This window comes from Otolemur garnettii, unplaced genomic scaffold, assembly GCF_000181295.1.
Source record: "Otolemur garnettii isolate 467f Iridium unplaced genomic scaffold, OtoGar3 scaffold00014, whole genome shotgun sequence".
In the NCBI taxonomy this organism is placed as follows: Eukaryota; Metazoa; Chordata; class Mammalia; order Primates; family Galagidae; genus Otolemur; species Otolemur garnettii.
The window spans coordinates 4,728,408-4,749,508 of NW_003852409.1; the positions used below are offsets into that span (position 1 = coordinate 4,728,408).

The window sequence follows — 21,101 nt, forward strand, 5'->3', positions numbered from 1 at the left end:
AAAAAAAAAAAAAAAAAAAAGAATTATCTTTGTAGAAAAAAAGCATTACGACCTTTTATAAAATTTTTCAATATTTATTTTTCTGTTAGTCTTCTATATATGAAATACTCTCCACTGGGAGCACCAATTCTCATAATAACCTAATAAAATAAGCCATGTTTGTTAGGAAAAGCAGAATGAAAAATCTGGCGTTGGGTAAAGGAGGCTCAGAGTCAAAAATACCCTTCCGTAGTTCCTTTCATGGAGAAAAATATTTCTTTGACAGTAAGATTTTCTCTTTCCCTTGTGCTGTTTGACAGTGTGCCACTTGATACCTCAGTCTATTCCTATGGAAACTAAGTTAGTGGATGAAGCCAAGGCTTGGAGGAGGCATTGGGGAGAAATATTAGAAGAGTTCAGCCCCAGAGCAACTAAAGACGTTGCCTTTCCTTCAGTCAGTTCCTTTTATAGAGCCAGAATCTTTTTCAAGCCGGAGAGATGTTCTTGGCTGATGTATTGTCTAGCTGTTCTGCCAGATGGATGAACATCTTAAACTTGGAAATAGCAAATAAAGCTCCTAATCTTTCTTTGAAACACCATTCCTTTGCTTAGAGAATTGTTAAATTACTTTTAAAAAAACTTTTTTATTTGCTTAAGATGGCAGGTTAGTGATATGGTTAGCATCATATTCGATGAGTAATTAGAAATTTTAATATTAAAACACAGAATTTAGACTTGACAGAAGTTTAAGGATAGAGGGAAAGTGTCTGTCATTGGGAAAAGCAATACAGATTTAATTTCTTTTCTATAGCACAGTAAATTTGTGTCTTTCAGTGACTTGATTTTCTTTTATTTCAGAATTTTAGGGGGTACATGTGTTTTTGTTATGCACTTTTTTTGGTACAGATTGAGTTAAAGTTATAAGTGTGCCCTTTACCCAGATAGTGTGGAGTGTGAATATGCCCATCTCCTCCTCCTCCCTCCCCGAGGTTGATTTTCATTGAGATTGACTTCCGCACATGCACTTAAGTGTTGATCAATTAGTTCCAACTTGGTATTGACAATGTGTGTTCGTTTTTCCATTCTTGAGATGTTTCACTTAGAAGAATGCTTTCCAGTTCCATCCAGGTTGTCATAAAAAATTGCTGTTTTATTTATGGCTGAATAGTACTCTATACTATGCACATACCACATTTTATCAATCCATGTATACATGTATTGATGGGCACTTGTTTTGTTTCCACATCTTTGTGATTGTAAATTGTGCTGCTATAAGCATTTACATGCAGGTATCCTTTGTATAAAATGACCTTTTTTCCTTTGGGTGTATACCCAGCAGTGTGATTACTGGATCAAATGGTAGGTCTACTTTAAGTTCCTTGAGGTATCTCCATACAGCTTTCCATAAAGGTTATACTATGTAATGGATTGTACTCAGTGACTTGAATTTTATAACTGTTTCCTCTCATATAAAAATGTACTTTAAAGACTAAGAAACCAGAGTATATAACCAGACGTATAAATCAACTGAGATGAGAAAATTAAGCATATGAGAAAGTGTTCCCCTTTCTAATCTCATATACTATGTGTTTCATGTGGTAGTGATATCATATTTGCATTGTACTGAGCCATTTATGTGGATATTTAAATTACATTTATATTTTAAGAAGGATGTAGAGATTTATATTTACAGTTTAATGTGCCTTGATTTATATCAGAAAATTAATGCCTTTTGAGAAAAAAATCGAAGCAACTATTAGCATAAACGCCTCATAAACCTGTTCCTTAAATCCAGCCATCTCCTCCAATCTTCAGATCCATATATATCCCCCCTTTTTTTTTTTGCTAGACATCTCTACATAGATTCTGCTCAGATGCCTCAAACTCCACATGTTAAAAAAAAAATAAAAACAGAACTCAAAATCTTCATTTCTAGCCCAGATTTTCCTTCTATCTTTTCAGTTGTTGGCAGCACGCTTCATCTTGTACCCATTCAGGAATCCTCTTACATATGTAGTATTTCACTAATCTATTCCCTTATTTCCTCTTAGCTCTCAACACTTCTATCTGAATTGGTGTACTAGTCCCCTAACTGCTCTGCTTGCCTAAAGATTTGTTCCCCTCAAATCAATGCTTCACACAACCCCAGAGCATTTTCTAAAAGCACAAATCCAGTCCTCTCATTTCCTTCTTAAACTCTTCATTGCTCCTTGTCTTAGTCTGCTTGGGCTGCTATAACAAAAATGTCATAGACTGAACAGTAGACTTTTCTTTCTTAGTTCTGCAAACAGGAGTCCAAGGTCAAGGAACTGACAGATTCAGTGTCTGGGAAGGGCCAAATTCCTCATTCATAGATGGCTGTCTTCTCATTGTGTCCTCAATGACAGAAAGGGGTGAGAGAGTCATCTCAGGTCTCTTTTATAAGGGTACCTATCCCATTTATAAGGATGCCACTCCTGTGACCTAATCATCTTCCAAAGGTCCCACATCCCATCACCATCACATTGGCAGTTGAAATTTCAACATCATTTTTGGGGGGGAAGGCACATTCTCAGTCTATAACATTCCCTTTTACTAATATGATAAATTTTAGGTTCCACATCATGCCACATTAGACTGCCTGTTTCTACCTTCTGCCCACCTCTTTAGTCATATTTTCACTTCTTATTACATGGCCTTCCATGTTACAATGATACAGAATTCTTCGCATGGTCTGAGATTTGAATTTGTCCTACACATAAAGTACAAGGTTAGTCTGTTACTGTTTTGTGGATGCTGACAATAGACGTAAGACTCTAGGCTCACAAACAGAGGTGTTTGTTATAGCACAACAAAAAGCATGAGCACGTATATATTTACATTGGTTTCCTTTGCCCCCAAGAAGCATGGAAGAGGTTACAGTGTCCATAGCACAGGGGTTACGGTGCCAGCCACATACAGCGAGGCTGGCAGGTTCAAACCCAGCCCAGGCCAGCTAAATAACAATGAAAACTATAACAAAAAATAGCCAGACATTGTGGCTGGTGCCTGTAGTGTAATCCCAGCTACTTGGGAGGCTGAGGCAAGAGAATCGCTTAAGCCCAAGAGTTTGAGGTTGCTATGAACTGTGACGCCACAGTCCTCTCCCCAGGGTGACATAGTGAGACTCTGTCTCAAAAAATAAATAACTAAATAAAAGAAGCATGGAAGGGTTTGAGAGGGCTAGGATGGATACTGCACACAGTGGGTTTCCATCCCAATTGAGGAATACTGAACCTCAGGAATCTACCACTATACTATACCACTACTACTATAGTAAGCAATAAGTAAACCCAAAGGAAGAAATAACCTTATCATAACCTCATCTTTCCAGTTGCTTATTATAAACACAGTCCTGAGAAGCTGTATAAGTAAAAAGTGGTCAAGACTTTGAATTCTTGGCATACCCAATTAAAACACACAAGGACACTTCAGGCCCATGGTAGAGTACCTCTTCCAACAACCCATCCCTCAGCCTAATATTTTCTTAACATGAGTATGCCACTCCATCAGCCATTCTTGATTAATCTAAGAGAAGCTGAGACCAGAAGCTTTAATTGTCTCGTAAGACATTTAATTACCAGGACATCAAGCATCAGAATAAAAACATCCTATGATACTGACTTCAACTATGTCCCTCGGTATCCTGGACTGACTCAACTGTGAATAAATAACAGGGGAGAGAGTAGGTCTGACTTCAGACAGCCAGGGTGCAATTCCTTTCTTTTTTTTTTTTTTTTTTAGACAGAGCCTCAAGCTGTCCCCCTGGGTAGAGTGCTGTGGCATCACAGCTCACAGCAACCTCCAACTCCTAGGTTCAAGTGAGTCTCCTGCCTCAGCCTCTCAAGTAGCTGGGACCACAGGCACCTGCCACAACACCCGGCTGTTTTTTGGTTGCAGCCATCATTGTTGTTTGGCGGGCCCAGGCTGGATTCGAATCCACCACCTTAGGTATATGTGGCTAGCGCCTTAGCCATTTGAGCTACAGGCGCTGAGCCCAGGGTGCAATTCTAAGGCCAGTCTGTTATCTATTGTGACCCATGTAATACAGTTTAGGCCAGTGGTTCTTAACCTTCCTAATGCCAGGACCCTTTAATGCAGTTCCTCATGTTATGGTGACCCCCAACCATAAAATTATTTTCATTGCTACTTTATAACTGTAATTTTGCTACTGTTATGAATCATAATGTAAATACCTGATATGCACGATGTTCTTAAGTGACCCCTGTGAAAGGGTCACTCGACCCCAAAGGGATTGCGATCCACAGGTTTAGGCTGTTCTGCTAATCTTTGATGTCACTGACAATAATTAGAAGCAACACTAGATGAGCTAGAAAGCAATGTTCAAACCCAATAGAGTAATCTTATGGCCTACTGTCCCCCACATCAAACCTGGAGAGGGACAAGTCACTTTAGTTTGGTATTTGTTGTTATACTTAAATCAGGGGTTTAATACAGGGGCTATATCAGCAAATAGTTTGCAACTTTGATTACCACACATGGCATGACCCAGGGCTTCTCAGACAGTAGAAGAGGGATATGTATTTGTATCTACCAGATTAAAATAAGGTTTTAATCTGATGCGCCAGTCCCTGGGTTTCTATGTGAATTGGGGGCCATGTTCAGGAGCTGTCACTGATGGTATCAAGTATAGCGAAAGAATTCAGGGACACCAATGTTCATATGGATTTTCCTGTTTTGTACATAGCACATGGATGGGAATGGTCAACACAGCAGGTCAGATGGCTAGCTTCACCTGCTATTTGATTCAAGTGGCTAACCATATCTTTGTTTTCTTAAGATGTGGTACTGGATTCAGAAGACAAAGAGAATATTAATTGCCTTCCCTCCTCCATCTCCCAATGTCTAACTAAGGTATTCTCTTCCAGTGCTGAGGTTGTTGCTTTCCCTGTTTAGCCACAGAATTAATGTGTCCCATCCCAGATCATATGACATCACCTTTTTTTTCAATCATCTTCTTATTATACCTATACCCATACCTTCCATCTAGAAAGGTAAGTGCATATGGGACGTATTTACCCATTAATTATATCTCCCGCTTTGGTGGATGTGGAACACTATGGGATTATTTAGTGAGCAGTGTACTCAAGTGGTTCTTGTAGATGTTTATGACCCAGGACCATATCATGAATAGATAAATCCTTGCGAGTGAATCAGAATTAAGCTTGAATTTCTAAGTCACAATTGCCTGGGATACCACCAGGGGATATATCAATCAGGCCAACCTAAGATTGATTTTAGGGAAAATAAAGCAGCATAACCAAGAACAGGCAGCGCAGAATTCTGAATTTTCAAAATACCTGTATGTAATCCTCCACTCCTTTTGCCCTGATTATTGCCCAAGAGTCTGCAAGGAGGAGGTTATTCTTCCTGGGGATGTCCACATTCGGTAACAAAATTGTCTCATTGGGGACCAGAAGGAAGTAACAGAGGTAGAACCAGAAATATTTTTGAGTTGCTTTTCAAGAAGGTCATTCTATCTCTCAACAATCCCTGATACCTGAGGATGTACAGAGCATAGAATGTCCATCAGATGTCTTAACTGTTGGCCTGTTATCACATGGTCTTTGCAACAAGAGGCACATGGTAGTCAGACTGTAGATGGTCTGAAAACACAAAAACATGAAACAGTGTAGTTTTAAGGATGTCTGTGCTATGGCTGGAGTAGGCTGTTCCGACTGAAACACCAACACTATAATCTAAAAAATGTCTACAGTGGTGAGACCTGAGGTGGGCCCAGAAGTGAGTGATCAACAGTTCTTGCTGGGAACAGGCAGAGGCAGGGCTCCATGTACTGTCACCTCCTTTTGGGGCATCAAAAACAGACCTTTTACTTTATGCCTATTCTATGATGATGGATTCATTGCCTTATCTAGTGCAATGATAGACCCACTGGCAAGTGGCCAGTGACCTGGGCAATGCAGGCTTTTTCAACAACTTGCTCCATTCTGTCTTCTCAGAGAACAGACCCTACTCAGGGCATCTACATGAGTGACTCAAGGCTGTCCCATTGGCAGCCAGTTTGTTTCCACAGTGCATGGTCCCAAAGAGGAAAGTGTTTAAACTGCCATCTATAGTCTTCCAAGTGGCAACATCCCAAGGACTTAGTGAACATATGACTAGTCTGTAAGAGTATTGCCTAAGATAACGGTGATGGCTTTCATTTCAGTCCATTGCCCTGACTTGGCCATTGCCACTGTTACTCTTCCAGAGTTGTCACTGAGCTTGGAGTAATTACTGCCTCCTAATGGACACCATCATGTTTTATAATTAGCCAAACCATAAGTAAACCAAGCCAAGGCATTAAAACCATTAGGCCAGTGGCTTTGCTTCAGACAGTGGCCGTCTCTCTGCATAGTACTTTGTCCTAGTTGCCAAACAAGTGAGGCCACAACAGGGATCAACACACAGCGCAACTGGCTCTGTGCTGTTAGGCAAGGCTTTGCCCTCACTTTCACTTTTGAGCATCTATTCACACGTCTCAACCAAATGAGCTCCTGATGTTTTCAGACCACTCAAAGTTCTGTATCAAAGAGCAAGGCCCCCATTGCACTCACCATTCCTGTTTTAGAAATCCCTTGGCTTAGCAGACACAACATCGCCTTTCGGCTTGCTGCCCCATCATCATGTAATGTACCTTCCTCTGCCTTCCCAAAGGAAAGTGAGCAAAGACAAAAGCATTATTTGGGCAGCATGCTTTAATCCTACCTCTCACCACTCAGGCTCACTAACAGATAAGATAGTGAAGTCCCTTACCCCATCTTGCCCTCCACCTAGTCATGATCTGCAGGAGTCTTCTCATCCTTGAACCTGAAGATGCCTGAGAATGGACCAACAGGGCCCTTATCATTATTCTTCAAGAAAATTATGTCTCTGTCAGCATCTCATCCTGTTTTTACTGTCTTGTAAGTCCTACTTATAAGGAAATAACTTAGCTGCAGATACCGACATAAGACACAAGACTCTGAACAGAGATAAAAAGCTTCATTACTGAGGGCATAGCGAGTGCCGTGAGTACCTGCATGTTGGCATCAGTCTCCCCTGCCCCCCAGAAGCATGGACTCAGAGGGCCACAGCACACAGTGGGTTTACAAAACATCTGAAGCCTGCTAAATATGGGTAATTCCCAGCTATCAGTAAGTAGTAAGCAGCCTGCTCTTTTTCCTAGTGGGTGACATTACTTCATCCCTTGAGATTGCTCACCGCAACCCCTACCTTGAAAAATGGCCATAGTAAACAGGAGTTCAGGGTTTTGCATTCTTGGTATGCCTGCAAATGTATGCAGGGACTCTCAAGGCACATGGCAGATAGCCTCTCCCAACACTATTGTAGTATTTGCAAAACTCATTTGTGTCTCCAAGCCACCACAGAGAAGTTTGATATCATGAAATTATTGTATTTGTGACCTTTGTGCTTCCTAGGGTTAGGGATTGTTTTTAAAAAATTTTACACTGGCTCCGCGCCTGTGGCTCAAGTGGCTAAGGCACTAGCCACATACACCTAAGGTGGCAGGTTCAAATCCAGCCCGGGCCCACCAAACAGCAATGACGGCTGCAACCAAAAAATAGCCTGGGCATTGTGGCGGGCACCTGTGGTCCCATCTACTTGGGAGGCTGAGGCAGGAGACTCGCCTGAGCCCAGGAGTTGGAGGTTGCTGTGAGCTGTAATCCACGGCACTCTACCCAGGGGGGCAGCTTGAGGCTCTGTCTCAAAAAAATAAAAAATTTACACTGTAAATGACTTCAGAGTTTACAAATATATAATTGTATAAATGCCATTAGAATTAATAACAAATCATGTTTCTATGATTTTCAATTTTAAATAATATATTTTTGGTGTATAATATGGTTAGTATTTAGAACGAAATATGACAGGTTGCCTACTTTATGTTTGTATGTGCTATTATAAACATAATTATAATATTTCCAGGGTAAATTGTATATAAATCTATAAATATAAAAATATATATAATGAACATTTTTGTATGTATAGTGAAGCTTGTTTTCCCCTCAACTATAATGAAAGTAAATATAAGCACTGGTAACACAGAGAGGACACAAATGCAGAGAGGTTAATTGGGAAACACAGGTCCCAAACTGTTGGTCTGGGGCAAACATCAGGCCTCTTTGGTCTTTTAGTGGCAAAAAGGGCTGCTATTGGCAATGTTAGCCAAGTATTGGGCATTGAAGTCTGTTAATTATTTCCCCTAAAGGAGGCAGATAGAGCAAGACACCATCTCTAAAAAGAATTTAAAAATTAAATAACATAAACCTACAAAAAGGGACCAAAATATATGAAGAAATTTAATGCTAAGGAAGCTAAATAATATTACCATTCAGGTTATGATTTTTTCCTTATTGGAAGAGCAAAAACAAAGTAAAAAGATAAGCCACAAAAGAGGTAAGATATTTGCAAAACCAACCGAGAATTCGTATCCAAAATGTACAAAGGACTCCTATAGATCAGTAAGAAAAAGACAAATAGCGAATTTTTGAAATAAGTAAACAATACAAGGCTATGTACCAAAGAAGGAACAAATAGTAAACAAACATTAATTAAAAAATTCCAACTCAGGTGGCGCCCGTAGCTCAGTATATAGGGCACTAACCACATACACCGAGGTTGGCGGGTTCAAACCCGGCCCAGGCCAGCTAAAACAACAATAGCAACAACAACAACAAAAATAGCCAGGTGTTGTGGAAGGCACCTGTAGTTCTAGCTACTTGGGAGGCTGAGGCAAGAGAATTGCTTAAGCCCAAGAGTTTGAGGTTGCTGTGAGGTATAACACCGTAGCACTCTACCCAGGGCGACAGCTTGAGACTCTTACTCAAAAAAAAAAAAAAAATTTCCAACTCAATTAGGGAAATGTACTATATACCTGTACGATGGGCAAAACTTAGCAAGTATGACATAACTGAAAACAAATATGACACGGTTGTGGAGAAATAAGAATTCTCATACATTACTGGAGGGAATAGAAACTGGAGTAGCTACTTTGAGAGCAAATTCAATCCAACAGTTTCAGAAATTCTTGCACTCTTACTAGGCAGATACACAAGAATATTCATTACAGTATTGTTTGTAATAGTAAAAAATTAGAAACATACTAAATATTACTGTAGAGAAGAATAAATATATTATTTTCACATGACAGAATATTTACCCCATGCAAAGTTGTGAACCAAAGCAGGTTGGATAAATCTCAGAAATATTGTTTTGAGTAAAAGATGGCAAATAATTAAAACAGGACTGTTCATATAAAGATTGAAAACATTTAAAACAATACTAGTAGTTCATGTACATCTATGTATGTATATATATGAAATAAAAGTATAAAAGCATGCTTTGGTATGGTAAACATCAAATTCAAGGTAGTCTCCAAAGAGGAAGAAAAGGAAATGGAATTGGTGACAAAAAGGAATCATGAAATGTAGCAGTTGTGTTTTAATCGTTAACAATGAAAAATCTAACGCAAAATATCAAAATATTGCACTCAAAATCTCCATATGATTGTTATTAAGATTAAATAACTATGTAATCCTAGCCTTCTGGGAGTCTGAGGCAGGTGGATTGTTTGAGCTCAGGAGTTTGAGACCAGCCTGAGCAAGAGCAAGACCCTGTCTCTGCTAAACATAGAAAAATTATCTGAGCATCATGGTTGGCGCCTGTCGTCCCAGCTACACAGGAGGCTGAGGCAAGGGGATCCCCTGAACTCAAGAGTTTGAGGTTGCTGTGTGCTATGACACTACAGCACTCAATCCTAGGACCACTCTGTCACACATGTACAAAAAAAGGAATTCATCTTAAGAGAACTGGACAGACAAAAATCTAAAGCTAAAATGAGCATTTGGAGCTGATTTCTTTCCCAGATTTATTTTGATTGCTATTCTCCAGGTCAGATAATTTTTTCATTCTCTTTCCAGAGATTGTATGCTTTTTTGTGCATTTGGGGAAAATTCAAATATTATAATCGTTTGCATGACAGACAAAAGAGGCTCTTGTTAATAATTATAGGAAGATTAAAATGAGAATTAAGACAACCTAATGAAAAACAAAAAACAAGAAAAGCATTTTATTCACTGTTTCAGAAATACTGGGAAATTTTTCACATTTCAGAGGCACAAAGGACCTGATCATATCAGAGTAATGTCCTTTCAGTGACTAAATCAAGACGTTTCTGAAACTTCAGCTCTCTTACTTCTGCTCAACCTACCATCAGTTTTCTTAGGAATCTCCTTCTCTCTCGTACTATTTCCTGTCCAGTCAGAAATTACAAAAGCAGATGCCAAAGCAAACAATCCTCACTTCAGGACAGTTTCTAGGAGTGCCCTTATGGGGGCTGCTCTGAGTAATTACCTTCCAAATCTTCCCCAAAGTATTTGTCTTGTAAGATTATTCCTAAAAACTTAACAAGTCCTTGGTTTAAGCAATATTGAGGAAATGTTTAGACATTTTGTTTGCTTCTCATCAAGAGGACTTTGCAGGAAGCAAAGTGGCCTGTAACAGGGTGGCCCCAAGGGTAAGACAACTCTCAGAAGGTTGTCAAATTAGCTTACTACCGTACACTACAATCTTCCCCTTTTGTACTGACACTGGAGACATTTTTCTTTTTTTAACTCTTGAAGTCCTCTGTCCCTCCTGCTCTTTTAATCAGTATGTGTTTATGAGACCAAGGAGGTTGATCTCAGACCGAGTGAATTATATTCTTTCTGTAGATAACATCCTGTGAGCTCCTGTCCTTTGGAATAGAACCCCTTCCCCAGGTAGCAGCTCAGTTCCTATCAGGTATGCCCTTGTTGGTCTGGTAGTATCATTTATTATCTGTAGGTAGAATATAGACATCTTTCTCAATGTAAGAAAAAAAAATCAGAAAAACCACTGCAGGAGTCCTCCCTTATCCATGGTTTTGCTTTCTGTAGTTTCAGTTAACTATGGTAAACTATGGTCTGAAAAATCTTAAGGTATTTTGAGAGATAAAAAGAGGAAGACCATATTAACATAACTTTCATTACAATATATTGTTGTAATTGTTCCATTTTATTATTAGTTACTGTTAACCTCTTACTGCAACTAATTTATAAATTAAATTTTATTACAAGTGTGTATATGTAGGTAGAAACATATATAGAGAGTTTGGTACTATCTGTGGTTTCAGGTATTCGCTGGGGGTCTTGGACTGTATCTCCAGCAGATAACTCTATTTATAGCATTTTGACTATTTTTATTTTTCTCTTTTCCTAATCTTGGTTCTCTCCTTAATCACTAGCTGAACCGTGTGTACTACAATCAAATCTCCCTATCATGGCCCATTCCTGGTTCTGCCTGACCATCTGCATTTGGGTGCCTTCTCCACCCTAGAAAATTACTCATAATCGTGGCAAACCTTCACTTAGCATTTGCTTTGTGCACTGTTCTGAGTACTTTTATAAATATTATTTATCTCATTTCATATGAATAATAATTTCAGGTACAATTATTATCTCCTGTTTAACAGATGAGAAAATAGAGGTGCAGGAGGATAATGCATTTAATCTATAAAAATTTTCCTTGATACTTCTCTGAGAAGCAAAGATGAAATTCATGTCAAAGAGTCTCTAACAAGTAAAGCAAAGTACAAAGACGGTTCTATCATCAACTTTATAACAAAGCTTGATGACTATGTTGAATAAATGAGTAAATATTATTACTGAGATGTACCTTGTTTGGTGTAGGTAGATTCCCCAGCAGTGTAAAATGTAAATAGGCCAAGCACTGTGTCTGGAACTCGGTAGTCACCCTACCAACATACACATAGACCAACATACTGGTTTCCTTTTTCTCCTTCTCATTTCCTCTAATTTCACAATCAGAATGACTGGCTGATTGAATATCTTTAAAAGGTCATGATGAATTATTCTGTAATATTTGAAATGTTATGCTCAGAAAGGTCAAACCTTATTTTTCAGTATGAAGTGTCACATAGATTTGTTTTTCCTACGCATTTTTTCTTTTTTCAAAGAAAAGATGTTGAGAAATTTAGAGCAGGGTGCCCTCTTGAGGAAATTTTAGCACCTTCCTTGTCAAGAGCTGGCACAGAATGAAATGAGAAGTCCTGATAAATGATGCACACACTAATGACGCTCAAATAAACAAATATGGAAAAGTGAGAATAACCAAATACCAGACATTTGAGAATTAAGATTCTTAACTGTTAGGATCTAATAGAGCAACAGCAAATAAGAATTTTTAAGTAAAAACAAAGTTATTCAGTCTTTCAAGTAATATTAATTAATAATTAAGCCCTTTTTTTGTGCCAGTAACTATACTGAACACATCGGTCGATAAAACATAGTCTCTGCCTTAATGGAGCCTATAGTCTATGGTGGGGGGGTCACAGTGAGGGGAAGCAAACAACTGTGTAGGTGATACACCTGAGAAGTACTTACTCTAAAGCAAATGACAAGGTGCAAAGTGAGTTGTGCAGAGGGTTAGCAGGAAAGCCTCTCTCAGAGGAGACAATAGTCTTTAGTATCTCTTCTTATCTCTGCCCCAGGGGCAAGGGGGCAAGTCTCATTTATCCTGCTTCTCACTGTAGCTCTCCCCTTTGCCTTAGAACCTCACATTCCTTAGAGCGGGTGGTTGGCTTGATTAACAATGCCTTCCTGACCAATATTGATAGTTCCTTATAGTAGAATATCAGTGTGTTAAAATATTAAAGGGCCTCACTTCTTGCAAGGTTAGGGATGTGGAGGGTCTGGGAAGATGGAAAGGACAGATGACCCTGCTGCCATTATGCTTTGAATAGGGACAGATAAATAGACAGTGAAGCAGCGTAATAGGCAGTGAACTCACACAATACTGTCTTGTCATGTTGACCTTGAACTATCTCTGGTACCAAGCATACAGAAATCTCCAACCAGGATTGAAAGTAAGCATCTGAGAAAAGAGCTCAGAAAAACAATTTTAGAGAATTTTGTTTTGTTTCAAAGTTCCCATATTATACAGACTTAACTATGTATAGCTGTATTTGTTCTAGTCCTTGTAGCTAAGCTTCTTTCTCCAGGTGGAGGATTTAAGTAATGTGGAGAGAGTATTGCCTGCAAATAAATGGGTCTGCAGTGACTTCAGGGTTGATGTCAGGTGACCATATGAATCTGAGATACAAACTTTGAATAAACTGCTTCTACCTTATTTGTAGACATAAATGTTTCTCCCCAAGAAAGCTAACCATCCCCTCCTTGTTAACCAAAAGATTATGAACAAAACAAAGGATTACCCTTTGAATCTCAGTACCCTCACCTGTAAATTGGGATTTTACATCTTTGCTTATTCACAAGGTTATTGTACTTTGAATATAAAAATAGATGCTATGTTGGTCAGAATGTGCTGAAACTAAAACACTTACACACTGTTGTTACTAGATAGCAATTCAGAAAATTAACCAAATACCATAAGATGTACATACTTCTTTGACCTAGTAATTTGGTTCCTGATAATTTATTTTTACGAAAAAAAACTAGAAAAAAATCTTTGTGATAAAAGATGTACATTGAGACATCTTCTATAAAAGAAAATATTGAAAATATCTAGCAATAATAGACTGGTTAAATAAAAATATTACCTTTGCCCAATAAAATATTGACCAGCCACTATGTAAGTTATATTTATGTAGAAAGTAATTGGAAGGGAACTTGAAAAAATAAAACAATTGATATCTTTGTATTGCACAATTATAAGTATTTTTTTCTTTTATTAATTTTTCTAAATGTTATTACTCTAGGAGAGTAATTAAAATACTTAATACCTTTAAAAATGTAATAAAATGTTTGGTCCCAAAGCAAATGTCTTCTTACCATCTCTTTTTTTTTTTTTATTTAGGGAAATTATCGCTTCATGAAACTCTTACTTACACGCAGAGCAAACTGGATGCAGAAGGATCTAGAAGAGATGACCCCTTTGCACTTGACCACCAGGCATAGGAGCCCTAAGTGCTTGGCACTTCTACTGAAGTTTATGGCACCAGGAGAAGTGGACACACAGGATAAAAACAAGGTATTGGACTGTCAAAATCAAAGACAAATAAAAGCAAAAAGTAAACACTTCTTTTATGTGAAATCTCAAGGAAGAAGGCCTAAATTACTACCCATCTACATGGTAGAAAAATTCCAAGTCTCCCCATAGCCAAGGAAAGTATTTCACTTATAACTCTATTGCCCAGGCTAGAGTGCGATAGTGTCACAGCTCACAGCAACCTCAAACTCCTGGGGTCAAGTAGTCCTCCTGCCTCAGCCTCCTGAGTAGCTGTACAACAGGTATCTGCCACAATGCCTGGCTAGTTTTTCTATTTTTAGTAGAGACAGGGTCTTTCTCTTGTTCAGGCCTATTCTGACTCCTGAGCTCAAGCAATCCACTCGCCTCAGCCTCCCAGGGTGCCAGGATTATAGGCACAAGCCACCCTTCCCAGACCCATCTTCCTTTTTATAGACAGAATAACTAAAGCTCAGAAAGCTTAAGATTTTACCCAAGATGTAAGTGGCAAAACTGGAATTCAAATCCAGGGTTGTCTGACTCTAAAACCCAAGAATTAACGGGTAGTTGTAGTTAGACTCCTGGTGGCTAAATGTCCCAGGCAATGTGCTGAGTGCATAATGGTCTAATGGCCTGCACTTTGGTATCAAACTCTTGTGTTTCAACCCAGAAGCCACCACTTACTTGTTCTGTGTCCTTAACTCCTCTATGCCTCAATGTTCTCATATATGAAAAAAAATGATAATAGGATTATTGAAGATAAAATGAGATAATACATATAAATACCTTAGCGCAATGCTCAGTGCATAATATGCTCTCAATAAATGTTAGCTATAAAATAATTATCAGTTTCATTTCAATTCTAACACCCGCTCTGGCATTTATAACTAGGATTCATTATGTATCTTCCCTGCTCCTGAATTTTAGCATATAGTATAAGCTGATCATTGTTTAGATTGATGCTCTGATTATTCTTCACAAGGAAAAAGTATGCTCTTGAGTATGACAAGTGCAATAATCCTCTTCCTTTCCTGCACCTAAGTCATAGTCTTACTATCCCCAGTGCTCCCATGCAATGAAAACCCTTATCATTAAATCCACTGGGTTTAACATCAGTAATCCTTTCATACGTGTAGTGTTCTTTATGTAGTTTTCAGATTTTGTTTAATAGTCATCCAAAGATCAATTTTAACTTTAGAACTGTTGTACATTAATATTATTCCTAACTCACAGTATTTGTAGTACTAATATTTCACTGAAAAAAGTACTTTGATCAATCCACAAAGACTCATTAATAGTTTAAGAAGGTATAAAATGTCCTGGGGTCTCATAATGCCTTCCCAATATATTCTGGGAACTTCCTGCTTGCTGTCTTCCAGTATCTATGTTCTGCTCTTGAACAGGGAGCAAGGCTATCTAGTCAGCCAAATGGAAGATGAATCTGTATAATCCAGGAAGGCACGAGAGGAAAGCAAGTCTAGAGCAGTGATTCTCCAACTATGTGTGGTGAGGGGTCAAGGTTTTTCTAAGTTTTCAATCAAGCACAGATCAATTATTTTCTAACATACACAGAAATGAACAAAAAAAACCCACAAACAATCTAATTTACAAGTGAGCCAAGCAGATATTTCTCCAAGAAGATATATAAATGGCCAAGGAACCCATGAAGAGCTGGTCAGCATCACTAATCTCTAGGGAGATGCAGATCAAGACAATGAGCTAATTCTTCACGCCCTTTAGGATGGCTGTTACCACAAAAACAGAAAATAACAAGTGTTGAAGGGATATAGAGAAGTTTGAACCCGTGTGCTCCCTGGTCAGAGTGTGAAGTGGTACAGCCACCGTGGAAAACAGCATGGCAATTCCTCAAAACTTACACAGCGCATCACCCCCGTCCAGCAGTTCCGCTTCTGGATAACGTGTATCTGAACAGCTTCTGTGTTTTTCCTTAAGGCTGTTTCTCCTAGTAGGGAAACCAGTCTAGCAAAAATACGTTGGTAAGCATGGAACACGAAATTTTAAAGCAACTTCAGCAAGTTCAGGGTGACGATTTTTAACTTTCATCTGAAATAAAGTGTGAAAGTTGTCAAACTCAAAATGGAGTTGCTTGTGTTAAAAACAAAACAAAACAAAAATACTCTGACAACTAGAGTCTGGGGAAGGCTATAAAGAGAGGGTTCTCACACTGGTATGCCTGGGAATAAAACTATCACGAAAGACTGCAAAAACTGCGACCTTGTACGAAGGCCATCGCAACCTTACACAGAAAACAGTTCTGTGAGGACATCTGCCCAGCAACAGCCTATGCAAGCTCAGACTGACACCAACCTTGTTATTGATCCTGATAGGCAAGAATAATAATTCTGAAACAATTAGGTCATCCTTCTCATGTGTCCTTTAAAAATCTTTGTCTTCCTGTCCATTTCTGAATATGCACATAGTTTGCTATGGTACTCATATTCCCATTGCAATGCCTATTCCTGAGTAAACATCATTTTCTCTTAGCCTCTCTGGTATTTAGATTGACTAAAGGAAGTGCTGCCATGTTTTCAAAATGTATCTTTCATCAGTAACTAGGTCTAGCAATTTATCCTGTAAAATTATAGTTAAATTTAAATTTGATACAAGGAATGGATTCCTGATTCATAAATTTCCTATGCATGGATCTTCTTTTTGATATATATTAAAATTCAGAACATCCTATCAAATCAAATTCTTAAGGTACTTGGTAATAACCAAAAGTGCAATATCAAAATCATTACTTCATTAATAATTATGTATAAATTATTGGGCTGCTTTTCTCCTTCTCAGTCCTATTGTTAGTACCTTAAAAATGAAATGACTGTCATAATTAAGAGGTCAGATTCTAGGGTCAGACGGCCTGGGTTAAAATCTCAGTGCAGCCACTTACTTCCCTTAGGTCCTTGAGCAGGCTACTGATCTTCCTGTGCTTGTTGCCTCATCAGTCTCATGCACATTAAAAAGAGTACTGATCTCCCAGGGATGTCATGATGACTACATGAGATTCAATACACAGTAGTCCCCCAGTGTCCCTGGGTGATAAGTTCCAAGACCCCCAGTGGATACCTGAAACTGTGAGCAGTCCCAAACCCAATTACTGCCAATAGGACACTTTTCTACTCCCATCTTCCACACACATATTTAGTGCCTTATCCATCTTAACTAAATACTTAATACACACTGTGGCTATAACTTTTTTTTTTTGAGACAGGGTCTCACTTTATTGCCCTTGGTAGAGTGCTATGATGTCACAGCTCACAGCAACCTCAAACTCTTGGACTTAAGCAATTTTCTTGCCTCAGCCTCCCAAGTAGCTAGGACTACAGGCACCCACCACAGTGCCCAGCTATTTTTAGAGATAGAGTCTCACTTTAACTCAGGCTGGTCTCAAACTCCTGAGCTCAGGCAATCCACCCACCTCAGCCTCCTGAGCTCAGGCAATCTACCCACCTCAGCCTCCCAGAGTGCTAGGATTACGGGCGAGAGCCACTGTGCCCCGCCTGTAGCTATAACTTTTGCGGTTTAGGGTACAGAAGCAAGACTATTAATGGATTTCTTTTTCTTTCTTCACAGTTTCACAGATAAAAGATTCATTCTTACCACAGATCTCACCAACCTTCAGCATACATTTTTCTTCTTACTAAGTAGAGAATTTTCACCTTATCACTTAAACGAAGCACTTTGTTTATGGCTGCTCATTGGCGTATCTGAATTATCAGCATCACTGTTTTTAAGCTTTGAGGCCATGATTGAGTAAAATAAGGGTTATTTGAGCATAAGCACAGCAATTCCATTATCATGATAGTTGATCTTATAGCCAAGTTGGCTACTAAGTGACTAATGGGCAGAGAATGTGCTGGACAAAGGGAAGATTCATGCCCTGGGCAGGACAAGCAGTGTGAGATCTCATCATGCTACTCAGAATGGTGTATAATTTAAAACTTATAAATTAGGCCTGGCGCAGTGGCTCATGCCTGTAATCCCAGTACTCTAGGAGTCTGAGGCAGGCAGATTGCTTGGGCTCAGGAGTTCGAGACTAGCCTGAGCAAGAATAAGACCCTGTCTCTACTAAAAATAGAAAAACCAGCTGGATGTAGTGTTGATTGCCTGTAGTCCCAGCTACTCAGGAGGCTGAGGCAAGAGAATTGCCCAAGCCCAAGGGTTTGAGGTTGCTGCGAGCTGTGATTCCAATGCACTCTACCCAGGACAACAGAGTGAGACTGTCTCTTTCTCTCATAAATTGTTTGTGTCTGGAATTTTCTATTTAACATTTTCTAGCTGTGTTACAGAAAGTGAAATCAAGAAGGGGAGCCGGGGACTACTGTATAAAACTCTTACCACAGTGCCTGTCACACAGTAAAAGCTTGGAGAAAGTTAGTCGTTACTGTCATTGTTGTGGTTACTATTGTTTCATTTGGAGAACCTGTCACTTTGGCAGCAAACAGCTCTGCACTGGAGCGCCTACTATAACAACCCTGAGCACGTGAAGCTGCTTATCAAGCACGATTCCAACATTGGGATTCCTGACGTGGAAGGCAAGATCCCACTTCACTGGGCAGCCAACCACAAAGATCCAAGTGCCGTTCATACAGTGAGATGCATCCTGGTGAGTAGAATGGTGCTGCCAGACCTGAGTGGCCAATATCTACAAAAGCATATATGTGACACACAAGGAAATTATAAGCAAAAGAATACACCAAACATTGACTCAGCTTCTGTAGCACAGTGGTTATGGTGCCAGCCATATACACCAAGGGTGGCAGGTTCAAACCTGGCCTGGGCCAGCTTAACAACAATGACAACTGCAACAAAAAATGGCTGGGCATTATGGCGGGCACCTATAGTCCCAGCTACCTGAGAGGCTAAGGCAGGAGAATCACTTGAGTCCAGGAGTTTGAGGTTGCTGTGAGCTGTGATACCATGGCACTCTACTAAGGGTAACAGTCTGAGACTGTCTCAAAAAAAAAAAGAATATACCAAACATTTATGGACCTATCCCCTGAGAAACAGAACATTTTAATGCCACAATTTAAGACCACATAGAAGTTTTCTATATTCCAGTTTTTATTTTTATTTATTTATTTGAGACAGAGTCTCACTATGTCACCCTCAGTAGAGTGCAGTGGCATCACAGCTCACAGCAACCTCAAATTCTTGGGCTTGAGTGATTCTCTTGCCTCAGCCTCCCAAGTAGCTGGGACTATAGGCACCCACCACAATGCCTGGCTAATTTTTTGTTGCAGTTGTCATTGTTGTTTTAGCAGTCCCAGGGCAGTCCCACCAGCCTCATTGTATGTGGCTGGCACCGTAACCACTGTGCTACAGTAGCCGAGTCTATATTCCAGTTTTTAAATTTATTCACTTCTGCTATGCCATGCTCATTCCTGGTCCCCATCATCTAAATTCATTATCTGAATTTATCATTTCTTTACTATGTTTTATACGTGTTTTTATTAAATAGTGAATAGATATAAGTGAATATCAGTAAAATGCAGATAAAATATAAAGAATAAAGAAACAAATACTCATAGCCACCATCAAAAATAAGAAAAAGTGGTTCGGCGCCTGTGGCTCAAGTGGCTAAGGCGCCAGCCACATACACCTAAGGTGGTGGGTTCGAACCCCAGCCCGGGCCCGCCAAACAATGATGGCTGCAACCAAAAAATGGCCAGGCGTTGTGGCGGGCGCCTGTAGTCCCAGCTACTTGGGAGGCTGAGGCAGGAGACTCGCTTGAGCCCAGGAGTTGGAGGTTGCTGTGAGCGTGATGCCATGGCACTCTACCCAGGGGGATGGCTTGAGGCTCTGTCTCAAAAAAAAAAAAAAAGAAGAAAAAGTATATTACCATTACCTTTGAAGTCCCTGTTTGAGGGACCTCCCAGTCCTATTCTCTTCTCTCCTTTCCCAGAGGCAACCACTGTCTTCAATTTGTGTTTATCATTCCACTCATTTTCATTGTTGTTTTACCACATTTACTTATATCCCTAAACAATGTGTTTAGTTTTTTTAATTTTAGACACACAAAATTATAGTGTTTGTTTTCTTATGCAATGTTGCAATATGTTTTTCTTTTTCTTTTTTTTAAAGACAAAGTCTCATTCTGTTGCCCTAGGTAGAATACCCTGGCATCATAGCTCACAGCAACCTCAAACTCTTGGGCTCGAGCCATCCTCTTGCCTCTGCCTCCAAGTAGATGGGGCTACAGGCCCCCACCAAAATGCTCAGCTTATTTTTTTATGTTTTTAGTAGAAATTGAGTCTCACTCTTGCTCAGGCTGGTCTCTTAACTCTTGAGCTCAAACTCCACCTGGTTTAGCCTCCCGGAGTGCTAGGATTACAGGCATGAGCCACCGTACCCAGTCCAATGTGTTTTTTTGTTCAGCCTTAAGGCTGGTGATTTAATCTGTGTGACTGTGTGTCAACGTAAGCAGTATTGATTTTTACTGCTATGTAGTATTCCATTTTATGAATAAACTACACATTATTTATTCTGTTATAGATAGGTATTTTGACTGTTTCTAGTTTCCAGTTTGTAGCTATTTACAAACAGTGCTGTTTAGAACTTTTTTGAACATATCTCTGGTTTATATTTGTTGCAGGTATATAGGAATGCAGTTGATACTTTTGTTTATCATCTATGTATCTATCCAATTTGCTTTACTCCTTATTAACTTTGAATACTTATCAGTAGATGCTTTGAGATTTTCTAATTACTCTGTCCCAACTTCCAACTTAAATGCTGTGGAATTCAAATATTTAATCATATTTTTAATACAAAAATTGGACATGTAAAAGTAGTATTATTTTATATATGTACATTGACTGTTTTTTTACTTACATGTCAACTTACATTTTGCTCTGCATTTTTTCTTGAATCTTAAATTTTGCCCTAACTTATCTCACCTCCTGAAATACAGTTCTTAGAACTTCCTTATATAGATCTTTGGATGGTAAACTCTGTTTTTTTTTTTGAGACAGAGCCTCAAGCTATCCCCCTGGGTAGAGTGCCGTAGCATCACAGCTCACAGCAACCTCCAACTCCTGGGCTCAAGCGAGTCT

General features: G+C 39.2%; 1 protein-coding gene across 4 annotated transcripts in view; it reads left to right on the plus strand.

Moving 5' to 3' along the window:
• INVS (inversin) overlaps positions 1-21,101 on the plus strand; it is a 167,720-nt gene that overhangs the window by 88,202 nt on the left and 58,417 nt on the right. For all 4 annotated transcript variants that reach the window (XM_003785169.3, XM_023510471.1, XM_023510472.1 and 1 more), the window contains exons 4-5: positions 13,876-14,049; positions 18,485-18,652. In XM_003785169.3, the coding sequence (XP_003785217.1) occupies positions 13,876-14,049; positions 18,485-18,652 (342 nt within the window). The remainder of the gene's footprint in view (positions 1-13,875; positions 14,050-18,484; positions 18,653-21,101) is intronic.